The sequence below is a fragment of the Phallusia mammillata genome, chromosome 1 (genome assembly GCF_965637545.1).
Source record: "Phallusia mammillata chromosome 1, kaPhaMamm4.hap1.1, whole genome shotgun sequence".
NCBI classification, from domain to species: domain Eukaryota; kingdom Metazoa; phylum Chordata; class Ascidiacea; order Phlebobranchia; family Ascidiidae; genus Phallusia; species Phallusia mammillata.
The window spans coordinates 8,119,827-8,143,438 of record NC_137252.1 but is presented as its reverse complement, the minus strand read 5'-3'; the positions used below and the strand labels follow the sequence as shown (position 1 = coordinate 8,143,438).

The window sequence follows — 23,612 nt, the reverse complement described above, 5'->3', positions numbered from 1 at the left end:
GTAGTAGCAGACGTGACACATATTCTGCAAGATCGTGTCTTGTAGCTATTAAGGCGAGCCGCTTGCATGCAGTCGTGATAAATGACATAAAAATCGACTTTGCTGACGATTTCTATGGTTAGACTGGTTAGAACTGATAAAAAATAATATTTGTGTCTTGATAAAAAAATCAGACTTGGACAACTAGATAATTCTAGTTGCCTAATTCGTCAAATTAGAGCAAAATGGCGGTAATTCTAATTCCAATCTAATTTCGAAATACCTAGTAAGCTCTAATTCTAATCTAATCTAATTCACAATTTTCCCCAAAACGTTAGTTTGTCCAACAGCATTTTCGGGCATGTGATACAAGTATGTCCAAAGCGCACAAAGCTATGTCACCAGCAAGGCCAAACCACATCACTGAAACATGTAAACGAGTTTTAACCACGGTGAATTATACAGTTCAAAACGTGCAAATCGTGGAGTTTAAATTTGAGATGTATCACAGTTGGTTGGTTTTTGATTCGAATTCGAATTCTAGTTTAATTTATGTTTTTTGAGAAAGTGGTAATTCGAATTCTGATCTAATTTGTAAAAATTGGGATGCTCTAATCTTAATTCTAATTTAATTTGAAAAATCGAAAAAAAATCTAGAAGTCTGCAAAAAATACTTTTAAAGATTTTATGTCTATGTACAGTTCATTTTTTCCTTACATGCAAATGAAATGCATAGTTTGGGCTTTTCTATAATATTTAACCCTGAATATAACAAAGATTTGTTGGAATAAGAAACTGATGATGCCTATTATTTGAGTGATATATATATCACTTGACATAAAAAAAAAAACGGTGGATGACTTCAGACTTGTTCAAGTTTTTAGTCTGAATAAAACAAAGGCGTAAAAGGTTCAATAATCCACCAAATATACACGTTTTTGTGTAGTGCTTTAAAATGCATTGTGTCAAACTGAAATGCTTTACAGTGCATACTTGCTTTTTTGTACATTTTTTAAACGTGGTAAAACGCAATCTTTGCTACCAACGTTTCATACGAGACCACGACATCACGATAGGTGTTTTTCAGTCAACAAAAATAGAGCATTCGGTCTCTGCAATCGGTTCCAATTCACGAATAGCACTGTTTAAAGCGCGTGGCTTGCGTAGACGATTTGACATTTGCATTTGCGTAACCGTGCCCAGTTTAGATCGGGTTTTTCTTTAGGCATCAAGATATTGCATGAAAGATTGGCTTGCGTTTTCATCGGTTATCGCACGCTTTCATCTGTGACGTATTTGGTGCGCGAAAAATCGTCGCGTTGTTATTAAGATTTGCGTGTTGGTAAGTAAATATCGTGATTAATGATGAGTCATATGATTTTCACTGCATCATGCACAAAATATTTAAAAATGTAAAAGGTCAGTTTAAAAATTGAACGGGGTTAAGCCCAATTCGCAGCTTGTTTAATAAAAAAAACTGTACAAAAGATTTTTATTTGTAACCCGTAGATTTTTTAGTCGATTATTTAAATGTTTTTTGTCGGCTGAATCATGTGTTAATTGATAGCCAACCAAAATTGCGAAAATTTCATGTTCATTTTCGTTCGGTTGAAATATAGCTTTTTATGCCAAAGTTTTGAATAGATTGCGTGTGATAACATAAGATAAACATGCCTATTTTGAGAAAATAAGCATGTATATCCATTGTTGTACATACAATTTAATTTTAATAACGTAATACATGTCAAACAAGTCTATCACCCTGCACGAAATAATGTAGCCAGTTCGGCTTAGCATAAAAACAACTATTGTCCAAGTTAATATATACGAGAGATACTACGAAAACTTCAGCCACATAATGCTAGCAGGAAAACAGACGTTTCAGCCGATTGGGCCATTGTTATTGCCAATCTATCTGCTACACACGACACGCATGAAGGATCAACCACAATATTTTAGCGATTTGCTCGTGCCTCGTGCATGTGATGAGTTAGTACAATCAATTTCTATTAGCACATCACGGAACTAAATTAAGAGAATCGCGTGTTATTCGTAACATCTCGTTCTATTACGAAGGCGTGCTTGTACTCTACAGAAAAAAAATTTTGTAGAATAATGGACCAGCGGTTTTTGCAGTGGACTTGCAAATTGTGCTTGGGCAAAGTTAACTTGTCATTGAATGTGCTCGAAGCCTGCGGCATTTTTCTCTTACTTTCGCCGTGAAACTTAGCACGCTCACTCCGCAAGGCTTATCAAAGTCCGATACGATCTGAGTGCTATTGCGTCTTGTGATGTGATCAATGCATGGTTGAGATCATGGAGTCTTTATGGAAAAGCTGTCATTGAGCGATTGACAGGGCATTAGGATTGCAGATATTTAATTGTTGATTTAATTAAACTTGCCAGAAAACATGCATATGTATTATATTTTGATGCAAATTTTTGAAACATCGTTATTGTTATCATTAGAGTGCAAAGTGTGAGAAGCCTAAACTATGAGTTTTGTACAGGTATTTAAGTTGATTATGTCGCATTCGACCTTAAAATTTTGAGATAGAACCATATTTGATTCTTTTTGGATAAGACACTGATGAAGATGCTAAAGCGAAATATACATATACATAACAAAATCCTAAGGATGAATAATTTCAATCAATATGTATGAAATTCATTATAGTCTTCATCCACCAAGCAAAAGTATGTTATATAGGTACACAGGAAAAAGGAACCATTTTTTGTTAAAACGTTGACAAAGAAGCAATTATATTTCAAAATTATTGTATGGAATAACCGTTAACTGTGAGAAATCAAAGAAAATTGCAGCTTAAGCTTTGGTTTAAACTTTAAAGCATTTCGAGGTGTTTGTTGTTTGAAATATTGAACCAGCACAGTTAATTCGCAGGTAGTGATTCAGCATCATCAGTGGAAAATCTGTCTTGCTAAGCGTCGGATACGCATATTTGTGACAGATTTTAGAGTTAATCCTTGCAAATCGTACATTGTGGTTATGACACATAATTATGGCTTGTAACAAACCCAGTTTTGCACGCCGAAATCAGATTTTCTAATTTCTTACAAACTTCGTGCATTTACATGAAAGTTCTTGGTTTTTGTTGAAAACATGCAAATCTTTATTACATCATTTTACATAGATCGCACAAAAATGCTGTAGTTTGCAGTAGCCTACTGTACATAAACCAAGTAGCAGGAAATTAACAGTGCTTTTTCGTGACTTATTAGCATAAAATACAGGAAGGTGACGTACAACACACCGACTTAGCGAAATGTGCACCCAACGTGTTAACCACTCATTTTTCTTTTATCTCTGTAGGTGTAATTTAGTCTATGAAAAAATAATGAAGGCTCAGTGTTTGCACCTTCTGCTATGGATGTATCTCTGCCTGCAATTTGCAATGTTGTCTATTGCGCAACAGTCGAACATTGTAGAATTGGTAAACCGACAGAATATGACCACGGAAACGACAACGGAGCCCACCACATTCGAATTCTGCAAAACCAAGCCCACATTTCGTACAGGATCGGGGTCTTTTCTCTCCTATATGATGCAACTTAAATTGTGCAGCGTGACAACGGAAAACCGCTGGATGGAAGAAGCGTGCCGGAAAAAAGTCTACGCCATTACCGGTTATTACAGGTTAGTATAGTAATGAGCGGGTTTAACGCTTTAATTCGACATTGTTTTTTGCGTCACAGTAACCATTGGGGTTACGTAAAGGCTAAAATCGTTTTTTTTTCACGCGATCGTCAACGTCACGTGTAATTAGATTTCAGATTAAAAAGAACGTTTACCGTAAAACACGTGCAAAGCATAATTTGTCAAATTAAGAAGTAAAAACTATTGCTTTGCGTACTTAGCGTCATCAGTTTCTTATTCAAATAGAAAGTCCAGTTATACCCAGTTCATTTTATGAGGCACAAAACACAATAAAAACTTGCTTTAAAAATTATTTTAAATGCAAACACGTTATGTTGTCCGGGGCTTGTTTTCATGATATCGCTTTAAATGTGAGTAATAACACGATAGCAAATTCACTGGGAGTCAGTCTTCCTTGCATGTAAAGGATATGTGATACAAATCTTCATAGCATAATGCTGCAAATACGCTACAAGCCACTTTGGTATTTCGCGCCTGAAACATTTGCAACTAAGTGTAACGGATCAAACCTAAAAATCTAAAAATTCATCCATTTTCTTATACAGGACAGCGTACTTGAAGTTTTGCGACCCTGCAAGCTTCGAGCAAAGTTGCAAGCTTGTGGCACAAGGTGGCGCCCTTACCGCATCACGTGATCCCGACGCCGTCGTAAATTGGTGGCTGCAACGCAACAACGTTAACTTTACAGCAAGGGCAAAATCAACTGCGTCTACTTCATTGACCACTCACTCTGTGACACATGAGGACTGCAGCCAGATTGATTCTTACTTCGATTCCTTCATCCTTATGTACACGTCATCAAACATGACGTCATCACCTGTCATCGTGAACTTGAACGCGACCTTGGATTTTAACAAGCCGTTTTCTAATTCGGATTTTAGCGAATGGTTTCTGGCGCGCAGGCCTTTCTGTGAACCAGTAGCTTGTGGATCATCTCGTTCAGATTACAACAAAAATCCCATTTCATCTTACGATTGTTTTCCCGAGTGCCGTTCAGGGATCATTTTCGCGATGGTTTTTGACTCTGTACTGGCGGTTATTGTGGTGGTTGCTAATATCTTGGTGCTGGTGGTCGCTGTGAGGACTCAAATTATGCGAAACATTCCGGGGTACTTTAAAATATCCCTGGCAGCGGCTGACCTTATTATTGGCCTGTTCGTGCTTCCGGGCAGCGTTTACCAAAACTACGTGCTATACATAGCGCCGCTGCCGTTTAGACAAGAGGGTCAGCGTCCAAAGGCAACCGACTACTTTGATCAGCGCTATCTCAACTTCATGGGTGTGTTCACGGTCTTATCTTTCGGGATATCTATTTACACTATGGGCGCTGCCAGTGTAGACCGGTACCTTGCTATTACGCGACCTTTCCGTTACCGTCAAGGCAAATATCTGACAACTAGGCGCGTGGGAGGAGTATTTGCTGTCATATGGCTCTTCGCACTTGTGTGTGCTATCTATCCGACGTTCCTAGAAACTCAGTACGACATCTCGGCGATGAGCCTTGTATTGGCAACTGGTAGCGCGGCGTCGGCAATCTATGCCATCACTTTGGGCATTCCTTTATTAGCTGTGTGGATTATCAACGGGATGATGCTTAAACAGGTAATTAGAAGTAATAATATACCTAAGATTTGGTTTGACGATTTTATTCGGTCGAAACCGTCATTTTTTACGAGCACAACTTATCAAAACCCGTCTTTTCCGGCCAATTACGAAGCACGGAATCTTTACAACTGCGCAAAAACTAACGCTGTATTAACTATTATAGAAATTATATTAGGATCCAAGTTCAAAAGTAGACTGTCGATTTGGGTGTCTATACGTTTAAAGCTTAGATCAGTGCTTCTCAAACATTGAAGCAGCAAATAGTTTTTAAATGATTAGTACGGTTAAAAAAAGAGTTCTTGCTTTGTCATGCATGTTATGGTGCACAAAACATGAAATGTAAGCACTTTTTCAAAACTGGTCATTTCGCGGGCACGAGTTTGAAAACATTTAGAAGTTCTGACCCTCTATCTCCCTCTTGCAGGTGTGCGCCGACGGTAAAAACCGCCGCTCGATGTCAGGCTCTCACCAAACTGTCACAGCAAGACTTTCGTCCACTGCCTCGCCAAGCGAAAACACAAAGAGCGAATCCGAAAACACACAAAACAATAATAATTACACAATTACAAAGGAAAGCCGGTAAGTTTTGTTTTGTACCGAAAAATGGCAGAGGAGTTTTAACTGATGGTTTTTAAACTCGAAAGTTTTGAAAAGAGATCTTCGCCAAAAATTCGACAAAACTTGCGGTACAAATAATGTGTAATATGGTAAGGTTTTAACTAATCGATATCGGTTGATCCGGATCTTCGCATTACCCGGACACGATTTTGGGTCAAACGGATCCGGATTAACCTAACTTTACTATATTTAATAACCACCGAAACCAGAATACAAAAAAATAGAACCACAAACGGCACTAGTGATAGAGAAGTAAACTTATTACTGAATATCGTTTGCAGACCAAGGGCCAGACCACAGGAAATACCAACAAGTCGTCTAAACAAGTTTACCAAGTCCATGCGAAACACAGTAAGTCCTTGTCGGAAAAAAGTACCACACGACACTTCTTCATCTTGTAAATCATTGCTTTTGTTGCAGTTCAAATTCGCGAGACACCCATCTTTAGCGCCAAGCTCGTCATCCAACCCGCCTAGTCAAGCAAGTGTGGAAAGAAAACTAGCAAAGACTCTTGCTGTTATGATTGGAGCTTTCACCGTCGCTATTCTGCCATCAATTATCGTTCTCATTCTTTTTTCTGCCCTTGCCCGGTAAGTTAATAATATTTGTGAAGCAGAGTAGTAAGTCGGGTCGGGCTTTTCGAGACGGGTTTTGATCGGGTTCAGGTTCGAGTTGGACCTGACTTTCGAAAGTTGGGCCTGATTTCGAGAGGTGGGCCTGACTTTCGAAATCATTTTTGCCGTTTTTACAATTTTGTGGACCTCATCCGGGCAATGTATTTCGATAAAAATAGGGTTGGGGTTCGTGCCCAAATTTAGGTTCGCTTACGATTCTAGCTGTATTATACCCAGGGCTGAAACAAAGTGAGGTAAATAGCAAAGGATCCCACTACGAGCGGGATTACTGTTACTGTTGTTAGTAGCAAAAGAATAAATGTTTTTCGACTTGGAGCATGTTGAATGCATAACTCATTTATCATTGCCAACGCATGTCAGATCTTTTGTACCTGCCTCCAGACGTTTTATACGTTTCTTGTAACTTTAGTTGTTTAATTGCTTTCAATAGTAAGTTTGTGCTGTTTTTTCATTAGGCACTCGGATTACGAAAGCACAGTGAGATTTATTCTTGAAATTTATTCATTTTACAAAAGTGGGGGCAAACGTTGGAGAAGCCCTGCTTTTAATCTAGTGCAAGCGGTATGTTGCAAAACTAGCATCATTTTGTTCTTCCTACTTAGGTGGACATCGCCAAAATCAATGCCAAGCAGTTATTCACCAATAGCGATGAACGTCCTTGCTTCAGCCGAGTACATAGCGTCGCGACTTTTCCTTTCCAACTCTTTCTGGAACTGCATCATCTACAGTGTGCGTAACCGGCACTTCAGACGTGCTCTCGTGGACTCCTTCATTTGCGACGAGGCCAAAAAACGGGAACGCCGTCGCGGTGCTTCGCTGGGGTCCGATCGCGAAAGGAGGCTTCGCAAAATGGGCAGCACAGACAGCGGTTGCGTTTCGCAGACACAGGGCTCTTCCGAAAGCGGGAAAAGACGCCACAGCACACAAGTATGGGAAATGTCCTGCGTTTCGCGCCGGAATAGCGACCCGGTAAGCCAGAACTCGAGAGCCGGCGCACCTCGAGTTTGATCTGTTATTGTTTGAACGCTACAATATTTCAATCAACCAAGATATTGTTTCTAGGCAGTGATTCTTAAACTTCTTCGTATGGGCACCCCTATAAAGTCACCAATTATTTCTCCCAATCTGTGTTTTTCATAATGTGGGTAATATACCCTAACACAAATGATTCAGCATTCATACACCCCTTAGGAATATGTGCTGAAACACTTCGGGGTGACGTGCACCCCCTGTGAAGAACCACTGTTTTAAAGGGTTCATAATAATGCATTTTCGTTGTGTCACAAATTTGCGGTTTAAGTTTGAACTTCGCATACTGTTTGACATAAGACATAATCAAGACTCCTTTTTAGACTGCTGTTATAATCCACTGATCAATTTTTTGAGGTGCTTTTTATTAAAACTGCAATATTTATCACAATTTAATACAGTACAAACTATTCTGGCCAAGCATATACCCAATTTGCTAATGCGATTAACCAGAATCATTTTATGATTTAGTATATAATAAAACAGGATCTGAAATTAACCACAATTGTTTGTACTGTGAATAATGTTTTTACCATGTTAATGCTGATTAAATGACAACATAATGCACCAGCAGTTAGTTTCGGTAAAGGGTTTCATGGTATGTTGTTGTCTTGTTGTTATTTTATCAATAGTTCACAAAATAAAACATGATGACCTACATGTATTTGCAGCAGTTTATTTATAAATATTACTTTTACTGATAGGTACAGCAGCAAGTTTTTTGAAAAAGAAAAAAGAAAATAAATAGGAAAACATACTTTTCAAGCCAGCAAAATTATTTAGTTGATGTGAAAAAATACAAGTTATATATAGTCAAGTGGGGTAAAAAAAAACAATTTTTTGAAACTTTGTTGCCAAACTTTTATTTTAGGCAACAAGAGGTCAGTTTTTCTTCCCAACAAAGCTGATAGGACTACTTTTATAGTTATGTGACAAGTTTTTGATTTTACTAAAAAACCAAAAAAATATTTGACAAAAACTGTTGTTCTTTTTTAACCCGAAAAAGGTACAAAAAAAAACAATGTCGGGGTAAAAAAAAACAAGTGGACATTAGGACCATTTAAAAAAAAATTAAGTGGCAGTTGGAACTTTAATTCAATTATATGAACTTAATCAACCATCTTAAAGTCAAACATAAAACAGAAATTTCATTAACAACTCTGTTACAATCAATAAGCCAAAAAAAACACGAGCCACATAAAATTCTTTGTTTTCGAAATTTTACAAACCAAACTTACAGCAGTTAGTAAACTGTTTGTAAATTAATAAAACACTTTCAAATTGGTGCTAAGACTTTCCATGGCTTTGTACCTTTATTGCACTGCATTGATTGCCTTTGATTTGGTCTTTTTTGTCATTTACCAGTCTTTTGTTGGTATGCAACTAGGTTTAAATTGAGCTCACCCACTTGCTGACCGGTCATGTAACCTAAAACCTTATTGAAATAAAGTTTAATTTTCTACCCAAAACTGCTTGAATTACCACATAATGATTTGATAACCTCTTTTTCTTACTTTGTAGCATTTTTCTTTAGGCCTGGATCCCAATTTGTACTTTTAGCCATGCAGGTATACTTTTTGGTAAAAATTTATCCAAAACTTGGCCCCCAAAGCAATTTTATACAACTTTGGTTTAAGTACATGTTTTATAGGCTTTCTTGTTTATTTTCTAAACTTTCAGGTGACAAATAAAAATGTTTGGGCCAAAAAAATTTTTGGGGTGCAAAAAATGCATAGTTTTTTATTACCCCATTCCTATAGAACCGTTTGGGTAAAAACGAACAACAAAATATCTGAAAAAATTTAGAAGCTAGCCAAGTGGAGTCTTTTTTGTTGAATAGGTCATAGTTATGACACAACACAGAACAAAGGTCGTTGACACCAAACTTGTAATAAAAAATCTGTAGGAAAGTTTCTAAAGGTTGTTGAAGACTTTTTAACATACGAATTTTACTACTGTTGTTTCAACCTGCAGAACATTGCCTACAAACAAAATCTGAGAATGGTTTATGGCTTATTTTATAGGTAGAGAATAAATACATCCTATGAAACAGAAACCATTTAAAAAAAATATTTGGTTTAGCTGTGAGGGTATTTTTTTTTTACCCCAACTTCAGCAAAAATTTTTTTTACCCCATTTGACTATATACCTAGCTTTAAAGTCTTCATTTAATTCTACGTAAAGTGTTGATTGGTTTAATTGGCATCAAAAAATTTACTTCAAAATATGTTATTGCACAGGCCATTTCACTGCAACTATATTAAAACAGGAGACACATTGATTTATCCAGTTTCAAATGTACATTACTATACACAGACAACATTACAGGTTTGGGATTAATTTTATGCAAAGAAAGAAATATAAATAAATTATATATACTTAGCATGGTAAAATGTCATGGCACAACTATGTTATAATGTCTGTCGTCCTCCGCAATAAGACTAATCTTGTCCCATTCATTGACCTTGTGATCGGGATAATATGTCACAAAGTCCTCTTGCTCGACATTAGATGGACGAACCACCCTGATTGTAACTTGCAGCGCTTGACCCAACAGACACATTTCCACCTGAAGAATGGAAATTATTGAAATATTTTTTTGTCATAAAACAGTTGGCGACAAACAAGCAAAGAAATTGGCAACAAACAAGCAAAGAAAGAAAAAATTGACAAAAATTGAGACAATGTAGATCAGGGGTGGGCAACCTTTGTTACTGTAGGGCCAATTATAAATGTCAAAATTGGATCGAGGGCCGCACATGTGCATCACACAAAGTGATTTTGCTTTGTTTCTTGCCAAATATGCTTAACTACAAGTAAAATTCGTATTTGATTCTAGCCACATTTTGCCAGATCGCAGAAAACTAGCATCAGGCGCATTAATCAGCTCAAAAATATGTAATAATTGGATTCGTTTGCCAGTACTTTTGAAATCCAAGCGTCTCTGCGGGCCGCACAAGCTTTAATGAAGGGCCGCAGGTTGCCCATCCCTGATGTAGATACTAATGTTTTTACAAAAATAACTAGAAAAGTAAATGCAAACCGCTAACCATATTCTTTAGTGGAGTCATGTAATGGCAATATACCATCATCATGCCTTTTCAGACATGTTGAAAGACAATATGTAGTCAAATCCAAAGATTCTTTCGTTAGGAATTTAAGTCTACCGATTTTGCATTGGGAACATTTCCATTCAATTTTAAAAATAACACTTCGTTAGATTTTTATTGGACACAAATGTTTATGCACAGGCATACATGGCTTTTGGCTTAAGAACTAAATTGTTAACTCTGGACGGAGATTACTTTTTGCATTACATAATGGAAAAACAACAAGATAATATTGTTTTACCTGTTCCAAGCCACCAGACTTTCCAGCGGGATTCAGATGATTTAACATCAGACTTTTTGGATCTGTACTTGTGTCCCTTGCAAATAGCAGCCATGCAAAAACTGGTACCTCTTCACCTTTCATGTTTGCATCATGAAGCTGTACTGCTGTGTCAAGAAGCAACAGTTTTAATGCTTCAAATAACTTTATTTCAACAGTTGATCCGGAATTGAAGAGTGCTGAAAAGTGAAGCTGTCTGTCCCTGTCATTGGTAATAGCTTGTGAAATTTTTAACTGCTGTGCAAAGTAGGACATGCAATCTTCCATTACATCTAATCTGTTTGAAGCATTTGATTGGAGACGGTCCGCAAATGTCCATTGGGTTATCCAGTCAAATTGCGATTTAAGTCGTTGAACAAGAGTGCTTAAATGATCTTCCCATTCAGCAAAGTCACGAAAAAGAACTAAATTTTGAGTTAAAACTTGAAAAGCAGTTGCTCGAAGTGCACAATAATTGTCACCACGAGCTTGTCGCAAAAACGTACACCCGGTGGCCTTAATTAACATTTTGTAACCCTTGCGCAAGCATTGAGCTTTATAAGTGGTTCCCTTCCATTCTGCATTGGCATAATCCAAAATGTCCATTTTTCCAGAAATGCTGACCATTTGACCAGGAACAGGTTCTGATGCGGCTTCTGGATACTGGTTTGATTCTTCACTTGGTTCTTCAGGTGGAACTGCATCAACTCTTGGTGGCTCATCAGCTTGACTTGCAGCTGGTTCAGTTTGTGATTGGTTGGTTGTGACATTTTCAGCATTTTGATCACTGTTTTCCTCTGAAGCTTGATATATATCTTCATCGGGAACTTCAGTGTTGGCTTGATATTCAAAGCCTTCGCCAGAATTTGCTGGAGATTCATCTATTTCTGCTGCCATGTTTACCACATCCATAATGTCAGTGCTTTCATCCACTGGCGCATCTGTAGATGGCAAAATGTCTGGCATAATTTCATTGCCTGACTCTGGAGTATGAACCACCGGATCTGCAGAAGGTTTTAGAGATTCATTTAAACCTGAAGGTTCTGGTGATTTTCCAGGAGTTTGTTCAACGTTTTCAGATACATCAGGAGTGGTCTCTTGTTCTTTGTTTGCATTGTGTACATCGGTCATACTGGATATTTCAGTTTTGGAGGGACTTTCTGATTGAGGGATCGAAGTGCTTGAACTTGATTGGCTGTCTACTTTGGCAGTCGGTTTGTCAAAGTTGTGTGTTACATTGCACTCAATTACAGGGTAGTTTTTGCCAAGAAGTGAAATAAACTTTTTCTCTGACACAGATGTAACTTCAGTCATTTTAAAGCTTACCAAATTGACCCATACCCAGCTAACCAAGCAAAGCTAATTTTACAATAAAAAAACACATAATAAAACTATACAGAAATGCATCAGATCAAGATTTTCAGGTATTTTACTTAATAATGTGACATTAATGCCACCCAAAGTGGCTTAACGTATTAACAAACTTCCAATTATGCTGCCAACATCCAAAATTAACAATGGATCTATCTTACTTTGTGGCTACTGGCTCTTGTGTCTCTTGTGTTTTGAGCACGACTACCATCGCTCATTGGATTAAACTTGCCTCGTCGAACTGAACAAACGCATATTTCGCCGCGATTTGCATCTACCTTGGGTAAAACTTGTGTTTAAAATTAAATGAGTCATACACTATTAGACGTGGACAAAACAACATTAACATATTTTTTCCTCTGCTTTGACAAGAGACTTTACAATTTGTTACGTCACAAAAAGCAGGTTATTTCCCTGTTTGATCATTATTTTGGTAAAATCAGTCCACGAGACTCCAGAGAAGTGTCTTGTCCAGTCGTCTGGTGAATTAAAACGTTATTGGTGTTTGCCATGCGGTAGACGAGGGCGAAATTTTTGATTTGTGTGTTTTCCACACTCCCTACGAAATTCTATGTGTTAGCAAGTGATTTTTGGTTACGTCAAGTTGGCTATCTTATGTACTGGATTCCATGCGTTTGGTTGGTTTATTTTATTATTAAATTAAGTTAGAATATAACTAAATCTCAAAAATGATGCGACAACCCGCACCGACAACGTCAACTTCGATGCCAAACCCAGGTGGACAACAACATCCCAACAGAGCCATGGTTTCAACATCTGGCCAAGGTAGATTTTAATTGCATGTTGAACTTGAAGGTGTGATTCAATTTTGGTTGGATATGCCTAAAAAAGTTTAAATGCCTAATAGGATAATAGAGAATCAAAAATGCATTGTTAAATCACTATACAACAAACAATACTCAGGCTATCAACTAATATTTCTTGGGTGCCAGTCTTCCAAAGTGTTTACTCAAGTAATTAAATTTATTTTCAAATTTGTGTGTCATTGTCAGCAGACCCCAGTGGTCACCACAATTTTATAGTTCTGCTGAAACTTTGAGCCAATCAGCATTGACCAGAAAATAGAAACGAAATGACATTTATACCATGAGTACTGAGCTCCACTGAATCCATGTGTCCTAAAATACCAACGTCAAGTACCATACAGTGCCAATCTCAGGCTGTATGGTTTGATACCATGTACTCACATAAAGTCTAATAATCTTCAAAACTTATTACCTAAACTTGTTCTATAAAAGCCAAGCACATTTTATCGCTTCACATAACAATGTAGGTTCGGCAAACAGTTTATGTCTATTATCACCCATCTCTTTACTTACAGTAAGACAAACAGGACCTTTCATGCAATTAAGAGCACAACAACAAACACAACAGCAATCAGCTCAGCAGCAACAACAGCAGCAACAACAACAGCAGCAACAGCAACAACAAGAGCAAACAGACCCCATACTCAAAGCAAAAAGTATTCTTCCACACTTGAAAGAAGCTCTAGTGGTAAGGGGTGCAGTATATGAGGATTTTATGTGTTAGTTATACTGCCTATCCTTAATCCTTACAATGTGTTAGAACCTGATGGCTGTGGCAAGTCAGAACTTTGCGGTCAGTGTTGGTGTGGACGATATGCAGTAAGTTTTACTTTACAGTTGTCAAGAGTACCATGCTTGATGGCCAACATCATGTACATTTAATACATGGTGAAATCCAGGTTTTAAGCTTAGTCATATTCATTTTGTCTGCAGATTAAAACTTGTAGAATAAGATGCAATTGATGCCCACCAAAACAAACATATATAATACAACTAGACCTTCTGTTTTATCAACAATATCTTTATTTGACAATGTAACTGAATGGCAAATTTCGCTTTATTGCAAACTAAATCACCAACTGTGTGTTGCTAGTTAAACTATAGAAAACTATTCAGTTTACTTAAGTTGCTGGTTAATTGCAAGAAAAAGCTTTCATTGGAGCTTCAAAATCATGTATACTTTTACTATTACAATAAAATACTTTAAACTCATTTTTTAGGAAAGGTGTTGACAGTAGCAGTGTTCCAAGGTTTGACAAATGTCTGGAACACTTTTACACTCTGTGTGATCAACTGGAGCTGCAACTGGTAAGATTTAGCAATGGTAAGGTAGAAAAGAAATAATTAATGTAGCAACAGTGCATTTAGCTATTATCCGCCAATTGTGACCTCCACATTTTTGCACTGCATACTGATTTAATGTTTGGCAGCTATTTCTGACTTAGTGCGATGATGTCACGGTTTTCTTTCACCGGGCCAAATGAACTAACTCAAATCTACATCCTTGTAAATTTTGCAGATGGTTGCTCGGCAACAGCTCTCTCAAACACTTGCAAGCATCCACCAGGCTCCTTTTCTACACAACGTCAACTTCAAAACCAATCCAAATGGGCCACAGGTATGGTGTTTTTTCGTGGTTGTGTACCAACAAGCAAGTATAAAAATAAGGACTTATAAGACTCACAAGAGTCCTATATAAATCCCTTTCAATTAATTTCACTTTATAAATCATTTAAAGCAATAACATGAGTTTTAAAAAATAATCCTACACTCTTGATCACTGGTATTTGTAAAGCTTGCAGCCAAAGCAAAACCTTTGTAATTAATTTCTTGAGCATACAATTCTTGTTAGTTTTTTCCTGCTTTAAAATCTTTGTAGTTTGTACACCTTGGTATTGTAGTGTGTTTATTGCACACTTTCATCCTACCAATCTGTTTTCCTATCAAATAAGTCAAATCAACAGCACTGTGTTAGGTGACCAAGCATTTCTACCGGCAGAAACCACTATCAATAATAAGTGTTACCTAATGCGTAAAAAGCTTGGTAACAAAATAAGGGCATGTGAATTGACAATAATACAAGCCAATTTCTTCCAATAGCTTTTACATGTGTTGTACCTCCATGAAACTCTCTTTTTTCAGCTGTATAACAACTATGTCAATACTGTGGAGCTTCAACTTCGATGTGCCAAAGACATTCACAGTCACTTAACGAAGTGCTGCAACAAACTAGCGGAGCATCAAACCACCCACCCAACATCTTGACATTTTGTGCATTTAGTTTGTTACTGTATTGCGAGAAATTTCTAGACAATTCTCTCATTGAGGTTCACTGGCTCAAAGCCCAATTTTTAAGTGTATGGCTGTTTGCATTGTAAGGTGAAGGCATTTTGTGTCTCATTGTGTTTTGTGCCTTCTACATTCCAAAATGATGCAAGGAAAAAATCACCCTCTGAAATTGGAGTATACAAACTTTCAAAACAAAAAAGTTAATAAACAACAAACATAACTTTTTATTGGTGACACATGTCAATAAAGTGATAAACCGAACATTGGCATTAATTTAACCTATTTTTTACAATAAACCTATGCTAAATGTACTTTACATATTTTTTAGTGCTTCACAGTAAAACGTCTGCTGTGATGTCTAACAATTTACTGAGAAACATGTTGTACCCTTCTTATGGATAAAAAAACACACACAATATTTAGGAAGCAGACTCATAGACATGCACATTTGTAATAAATCATAGAACCCAACAAACGAGAACCATGGTGGAACAAGAAACTTAATGTGCAAAAAAGTTAACAAACCTTTTCACAAAGTACTAGAAACTAAAAATATACCAGTAATTCTTCCCACCCATCCCCTAAGATAATTTTATTGCAAAAAGGTCAAGAATCTCGCAGGCGCAAACTGCATTAAGTAATAAAGTGCAACTTGCGATTTGGTTTCAACAGGGTATAGTAAAAAAAAAAACACAAGACATGACAGCAAACAAATATAACGAATCAGCTGGTTTTTGAAGAAGTACTTTTGTCATGGGAACCTCCCTAAATTGTTCATTCTGGCAAGGATGGACTGATATAAATTTCTGTTTGTCTAAGTACATGTCATAGATGGTCCCAGTGTTGTGTGTTCAAACATCCACTACCATTTTCTTGTGCACATCAAGCGATGAAACCACCTGTGATAAAAAAACAGGTTGTCCATTTTTTCTGCTAACAGATTTGCAACCGAAAATAATAAGTAATGAAAAGTACCATTACGGGGAATACCGAGACCAGGGGTGGGCAACCAATTTTTCTGCGACCTGTCAATATGCTCCTAGAATCAAATGTGAATTTTGACTTGTAGTAAGGCATTTTTAGTATGCAACGAAGTAAAATCACCTAGTGTTATATAAAGGTGCGGCCCGCGTTATAATCATCGCAATTGTACTTGGCCCCACAGTGACAAAGGTTGCCCACCCCTGACCTAGACTGTAAACAGAAGTAAGCAAAGAAATGGTAGTTTAACAGGACTAGTGTGTCAAATAAAACATAGTGGGCAATTTTGTCTAAGAGATAGACAATTTTTCAGTTAGGAAGTGGCAGTTAGTAGAAAGGTAATTTACAATTTCTGGGTGATTTGGGTTGTGAGTTTTATTAACAAGACATATGATAACATAAAATTTTCCCTGCTCAAAGTGTAAGTTCAGAGGTCAGATACAAAACACTATTGCAAACATGCAAAACCAACGTAGCAAATCGATTGCGTTGTCGGCATTAGTCTAATATCTTCAGTATTCGAGATGCAAAAACGCGTTCGATTGACGTTGGTTAAATATGTGAGCATTTTGCCCATTTAGGCCATTTAGGCAGCGCTTACTAAAACACTGTCGGCGTAAATGTACAAACTACAAAGGCTTATGTGTCAAGCGCCGTCTTAAAGCCGCTATATCACTCCTCGCTGTCAAACTGATAACCACAAAGGCAGAAAAAATGACCCTCATCGATTTTTTAATGCAAGCGATTGGCGCAGATTTAGCCTACATCGACGAATTTATGTTATGCTTCATAGAGTGACAGATGCTGGCACTTTTTCCACACTAAGTTGCCAACAGCCTTTCATTCCCTAAGGTCGTAAACCTGTCGTTTTTGACGCAACACATTCGTGCGACCTTGTTTACAGCTTTGCACGTTCAAAGTAGGTTTAAACTGTTTTGTTTTGTGCTCAACTGAGCTAATGTTTTAAAAATGTTACGTTAGTTTCATTTTATATTAAATTTTAATGCAATTTCGCATTGAAAGTTAAAATACGTTGGAAAGTATTGACTTAAAAAAGCGACATCGATTTTTTTCGCGGTTTTGGTACTTGACAGCGGAAAGAGGGAAAGAGCTCTTTAACCCGTCCAACAGCGACGGTTTTAGCCGCATTTACGCGAGTTTGCAGAAGTTTTCGCTGGAAATTTACGAACATAATTAAGGTTGGAAAACATTAACACTTGCGAAATCTTCTCTTCTACCTTGACGTGAAACAACAACATTGTTACAAATAGGAAGAAGGTTTCAAACACAAAAATTGCCCTGTATTAGGGAATGTCAGACAGAATATAAGTGCCATTATCAAAATCAAAACTGTCAGAAAGCCTTTACAAGTAAACACATTTTAGCGCAGACTTTTTGCCATTGCTGTTACTATTACCGCTGCAAAACAAGAGCGATTTGTAAAAATGTCTACAAAATGTGTATTTACTATTTACAAGCTCTTGCAGTTTGGTTTTAGACCAGCTGGCTGATATATTTAAGTTGATTACCGCTGCAAATTCTTCAAATGAGATTTTTCCATCTCCATCCTTGTCAGCATAAATTATAGTCTTGTCCACAATCTGCTGTAGCTGGGCATCTTTCAAATTGTTTCCCACCATCATCTTAAGTACTTGGAACAATTCCCCATTGGAAATAAAGCCATCATTGTCAATGTCGTAGATTCGGAATGCAACTAAAACAGCAAAAGAGTTTTGTTAATGGGAAATTTGTATTAACTGTGATTTGAAGGTGAATTTTGGAAAATGAAAATACAACATACATTTTAGCTTAGATGATTTGTCTCCTTTCACACTGAATTGTGAGACACCTTCAATAAACTCTGGAAAACAAAAAAAATGTGTAAAAATAAAGTAAACAACACAAAAATGGAACCCCAGAAAAGGGCGAGTATTTGCATGTCCAGTAAAATGTGAACAAAAAGATAGAATTTCCAGGCCAATTGGCCGGTGAATGAAAATTTATGAACTATATGGCAATAAATTTAAGTTCACAAAAAACATTGTTCTTTCAGGTTTTCGCTACATTGGTTGTTGCAGCTTGGTTATGTGATGTTATAAATTTAATTTGTTTGGTATCGATTTGGGTTGATGTTTTATGAATTTCACTTTTTACCATTATGATAATTATGCTTCTAATTTTCCTGTTGAAGTGTTATATATATATCTTAGAAAACCAAAAACTCTAAAGTTTTATTTGATATGTATAAATATGTACGGTATATATATGTGGGCCATTGCTATAAAGAGCATACCACGAAAGTCAACCTCTCCATTGCCGTCCTGATCAAAAATCTCAATCACTCTTTGCACAAGTGGATTTTGTTGCAATTCTGGCAGAGACATAAACTCATCGATGCTCAGTGAGCCAGAGTTGTCAAGATCCAGTTTGCGAAATCTCTTGCCCAGCCTGGCTATTTCATCAGGGTCAACTGTGCACAAAAACTAGCACAATGAGATAAACAGTTCTCTGCAGACAGACACTCTTCCAAACGCAGTTGTCAATTATTAATATCCAGACATACAAATGCATGGAGGGCACTTAAACTTTATGACATTAGTAAAATATATAGTCTGTTGCTTTCCACCAAACTTCATAATCACTCATTAACATACTTTTGTTAATGTTTTTAAAAAGAACAGGAAAGGCACTTTAGTGATTGAAAAGTAGAACTGATAACTATCTAATACCGTATATTATGACTTGTATGATGGTTTTGGCGTACACACTTAGTACAAATGATAAATAAGATTATGTTTAGGAAAATAAAAGTATAAAAACAACACTAGAACCTAACCAATTTATACAAACAAACAAATTGCATCATACAATGGGAGCACATTTCCATCGGCATACTGAGGTCATTTCCCTGCAATAAAAAAAGATTCCCTTGAGACTTTATGCTATGCATTAAACATTGGAAATCGTGCAGGAAAAATCAATCAAACATACCATATTGTCTGTCTTGCTGTAGTTGCTGACAAGCTCATCAACAAACAAAAGATACAATCTTTTTGGCCACAAACACTAACCTTATACCCTCCTGTTGAAAGGAAACAGAATATTGTTTGTGCAAACAACATTATCATGTACTAGATAGTCAGGGGATGTTGTTATTTAAAACCAGATGTTTGTATAACAGCACTGCTTTTGGTACTATAAACAGGGCATTTGATTTTATGTCAAAGCATTTCTGGTTTACATTAAAAAAAACTAGAAGAGTGGCTTTCTGATATACTTCCATTTTATATATTCTATACGATATTTACCAATTTACTATACACATCATTTGATCTACACATATGATTGTTTTTGTAAACAAAAACAAATGGGTCCCCACACGCGCGTTTGTGCAGATTTACAGTAAACAAATGTTGCGGTGATTTTTAGATTCTTAAGGACAAATTTTTAGAAAGCATTAACCCAACAAAAAAAATTGTTCATATTCTTTTTGCACTCTTATTGTCATGTGATTACAAAAACATTAAAAAACGTAACAAATACTTTAATCTAATCTCTTGCTTTGACCCAGATATTGTCGCCCAAGGTCAGATTTTGAACACATTTTTTTAGAAAGCTGAACAGTTGTGTTACAAACACTTTAAATTAAAAAGCAATTTGCTACAAGTGTATACATAACAAATTGTTTTTCATTTAACTTTGTTTCGCAAAACAAGTACCATTGACCTGTAGTAACCTCTCAGTGTGCACACGCCAAACGACTGTTTGACTTTTGACACCGTTTTCAATAGCACGCCGTCCTTGGTGTTCAACAATACTGTCAAGCCTAATTTATACATGAGTATTGACTCCTAAATTGATTGTCAAAAAAACGCTACGTTATGACGAAAGAAAGGTCTGAACTGTGTTTGTAATACCTACTAGTTGACCTTAAGTAACCCGTGATCATGCGGCGGCCAACCTGACAACGAGCATTTAAAAAAACATTTATTTGGCAAAAAAGTCAAGTTAACTTTTTCATCTTTACTTCGATTAACAAAGTTTTGCTTGACATATACAAAACCGAAGCACGGTTATTAGGTTTAAATCACGTCATAGGTGTAAAACCTTCGCCAAAACTAAAAACGTGAGTGATAACTTAATAAAATGACATAGCATTGCTGTGCACAACAGCTGATTTCTAATCACTGAAACGACGTCTCGTAAAACGTCTGTCCGACGTCAAGCTGAGCCCTCCCGCTATCGTAAACCAGTGAGTTACTCTCTTGGTACTTCTGCCTACAGTGTCTTTCTTGACCAAACGAGCGTTAGACACATTTACGTTTCGGGGGCCTGTGGGTGAACCGCTGGGTCATTCGGGGTCAAACTTCTAGAAAATCAAGTTCAGATTGATAACTAAGATATGTCCAAATTTGAATAAATTTGAAGTACTTTTTCTTTACCAAACCAGCGTTAAAAAATGTACGTTTCGGGGGCCTGTGGGTGAACCGCTGGGTAATTTGGGGTCAAACTTCAGGTGGACCAATTTTGGATTAATATCTAACATATGTCCAAATTTCAATACATTTCAAGCACTTTTTCTTGACCAAACGGGTCTCACAAGCCAGCGTTAGACAGAAAAAAGAAAAAAAGATAAAAGAAAAAAAAATACGGACAAAAACAATATGTGTCCCCTTCAGGGAAGGGGACCCATAACAAGCAAAACAAAGCACTAAAATATTACAAGTATATCTGTACAATGGTTTTTCTTGTGACCTTGATTGTGTCCAACTTAATTTGACATTTGCAACACAATTACATAACAATTCAGGCCACAATACGGAAAAAAGATCTTTGGAAAACATGTTGCATAGTATAGCTTTTCTTAAAACAGTGGTTCTCCAACTGTGGTACGTCTGAACTTTTCAGGTGGTACGCGAGTCTATTTCTGTGATTTACCTATTACTGAATTTAAGTCCGATATAAAGTTGCAACGCAACTGACAAAACTGATCAGTCCTGGTTTGGGCGAAACTCGTGTTTTGGACATTCTTTTGAAATTGCTAAATATGCTAACTAGGTTAAGAAAATGGGCATATTTCTTGGTTTATCTATTAAACAGATTTTAGGTGGTACGCAACAATAGAAAAGGTTGTCAGGTGGTACGCGATCCGCAAAAGATTGAGAACCACTGTCTTAAAACTATAAAACATAAGAAAGTATATATATCACAGCATTCATTTGGTGGATTTTAAAACGCAGTACAACGAAACGCAGTAAAAAAGGTGTTACAATCAAATTAGATTATTTGACTTGTAATCTAATTTTCACAACGTTTTTATACCTAATTTATGTCTATTAAATCATATACATACACACATAATCTATACTTAACAGGAAAGTTTGATAAAAAAAAGCTAATATATACATTTTCATTATGGATCTCATATTTATATACTTTTCAAAACAGTGTGCACTGTCTGCAGGTTATTACGTATTTGGACGATGTTTTTATTGTTGTTTATAATTTTAGTCACAAAATAACTGCTCTTCACAATGTATGTTGTAGACATATAATATCAATAAGCAACAAAAATTGTAAATGAGAATCAAATTAAAACACAGGGGGTAGAAAAAAACATGCCCTTGATTGTAAGTTGCACAAACATTAGAATAAAAATTTCATAATCTGTGAGTAAATTATAAGTACAGTGCCAAAAAACACTAAAGTCACAAATGGCAAAAGTAAGTCATTTAAAAATCATACTTCAGTCAACTCATAATTAGGAAAAATGTTACACCATCTGTTTTAACTAGTTTTTGACTTGAAATTTTACTTTAGCATATGGTTAAAAAACACATAATTTTACATTGATGACTAAATTGACTATAATAGAACCAAAGCTACAAACAGAAACAGCAGTGTTACTTAATATTATCAAGCTTGACCACTTTACAAACTAACAAAAATGTGTGTACAAACAAATATTTAATAAAACAATAAAGCAACCACACCTTGCTTTGAAGACTTTAATTGCAAAATCATTTTATAAATTCCAAAACGAATGAATTTTACCAGTAAACATGCCAATAACGCTACTTTTGCATCACAACTGTTCCTTTCTTCAATCTCAGCCGGGCAAAAATTAAAAACTGATTAAACAGCAACAAACAAAACCGATCAAAACAAGAAACTGTGAGGCTTTTTAAGTAAACCAGAAACGCAACGCAACTTAACCAACACCTTCACTTCTGCAACAATAATCTAAATCTGAAATCTGATATCCGCCTCGAGCAAAATGATTTCTATGGAATTGTGACTCGCAAAATATTTTTACTTGTTTCGGTAATTGTTTTGCCACTAGACAGAGCCAGCTTACTCTCAATCGCATATGTTGACCCCTTGGGCCCTTTCAAGCCGAGCATTTCTCACATAATTTAAGAATACAGTTGTTGGTGCAGCAAGAAGTTATGTTATTTGTTTCTAAAACATCAGTAAAGAATAATGTTAAAACATCAGGAATATTTATGCAATTCCTCGCTCGCTACAACCTATCGCAGAATACTATATTCTATGGTTTTGCAATCGTATGCACCCCTCTACACTTTCCTCAGATACCGTAATACAGTAGTTGTTCTGTACGGCTAGCAAAACTAATAACGAATAGATTTTACGAACTTAATCTGACATGACACACTTATGATTGTAATTAGAGATGTACCGAATATTCGGTTTGCCGAATTTATTCGGCCGAATCGGTCATTTTTTCAAAGATTCGGTTTCAGCCGAATAATTTGTTGCGATTCGGCCGAAACCGAATCTTTTACGAACACAAAGTTTAAAGCGTTAAACGTGTCTTTTCTGCTTATTAAGGTACCAGTCAATCTTTCAAAAGCCCAAACATTACGAAAATCGCGTCTCTGTTTATCTTTTTCAACACATTATCGCTTTTCACACTGTGGTTAAGAAATTAGTAATTCATTGACAGGTTGCCAATCATGCTTGAGGCCATTTTAAACCCCACAGAACTGAAATGAGGACGAAACACAACTATCCTGCACTAGTTGCATGGTAGATAAACATTTTTTCATGTCAAACGCGTAGCGTACGACTTCGCGTGACGTCATAAAGGATTCAGTTGATTCGGCCGAATTTATTCGGCAAAACCAGCGAATATTCGGTTTCGGCCGAATCGAAATTTAGCCGATTCGGTATATCACTAATTGTAATGTATAAAAATTTTACAAATGGTAC

General features: G+C 36.5%; 4 protein-coding genes across 4 annotated transcripts; 2 read left to right on the top strand and 2 right to left on the bottom strand.

Annotated features, from left to right (window-relative positions):
• The first annotated feature begins 3,316 nt into the window (after nucleotides 1-3,316).
• LOC145218939 (uncharacterized) lies at nucleotides 3,317-8,200 on the top strand. Its single transcript, XM_080086363.1, has 7 exons — nucleotides 3,317-3,634; nucleotides 4,201-5,257; nucleotides 5,685-5,839; nucleotides 6,160-6,229; nucleotides 6,299-6,468; nucleotides 7,116-7,482; nucleotides 7,576-8,200. Exons 1-7 carry the CDS (start codon nucleotides 3,336-3,338, stop codon nucleotides 7,651-7,653), a joined length of 2,196 nt encoding a protein of 731 aa, XP_079942489.1. The 5' UTR covers nucleotides 3,317-3,335; the 3' UTR covers nucleotides 7,654-8,200.
• Nucleotides 8,189-12,478, bottom strand: LOC145218948 (ubiquitin thioesterase otulin-like). The gene is made up of 2 exons (XM_080086368.1): nucleotides 10,894-12,478; nucleotides 8,189-10,111 (listed from the first exon to the last, which is right to left on the bottom strand). The coding sequence occupies exons 1-2, from the start codon at nucleotides 12,223-12,225 to the stop codon at nucleotides 9,938-9,940; spliced, it is 1,506 nt and encodes a 501-aa protein (XP_079942494.1). The 5' UTR covers nucleotides 12,226-12,478; the 3' UTR covers nucleotides 8,189-9,937.
• Nucleotides 12,479-12,692: 214 nt separating this feature from the next.
• On the top strand, nucleotides 12,693-15,709 carry LOC145218956 (mediator of RNA polymerase II transcription subunit 29-like). The gene is made up of 6 exons (XM_080086377.1): nucleotides 12,693-13,068; nucleotides 13,625-13,797; nucleotides 13,870-13,928; nucleotides 14,330-14,417; nucleotides 14,629-14,727; nucleotides 15,252-15,709. Exons 1-6 carry the CDS (start codon nucleotides 12,972-12,974, stop codon nucleotides 15,372-15,374), a joined length of 639 nt encoding a protein of 212 aa, XP_079942503.1. The 5' UTR covers nucleotides 12,693-12,971; the 3' UTR covers nucleotides 15,375-15,709.
• On the bottom strand, nucleotides 15,599-22,602 carry LOC145218964 (calcineurin subunit B type 1). Its single transcript, XM_080086387.1, has 7 exons — nucleotides 22,373-22,602; nucleotides 19,371-19,461; nucleotides 19,248-19,287; nucleotides 18,673-18,849; nucleotides 18,181-18,240; nucleotides 17,909-18,093; nucleotides 15,599-16,297 (listed from the first exon to the last, which is right to left on the bottom strand). Exons 2-7 carry the CDS (start codon nucleotides 19,371-19,373, stop codon nucleotides 16,250-16,252), a joined length of 513 nt encoding a protein of 170 aa, XP_079942513.1. The 5' UTR covers nucleotides 19,374-19,461; nucleotides 22,373-22,602; the 3' UTR covers nucleotides 15,599-16,249.
• Nucleotides 22,603-23,612: the final 1,010 nt, after the last annotated feature.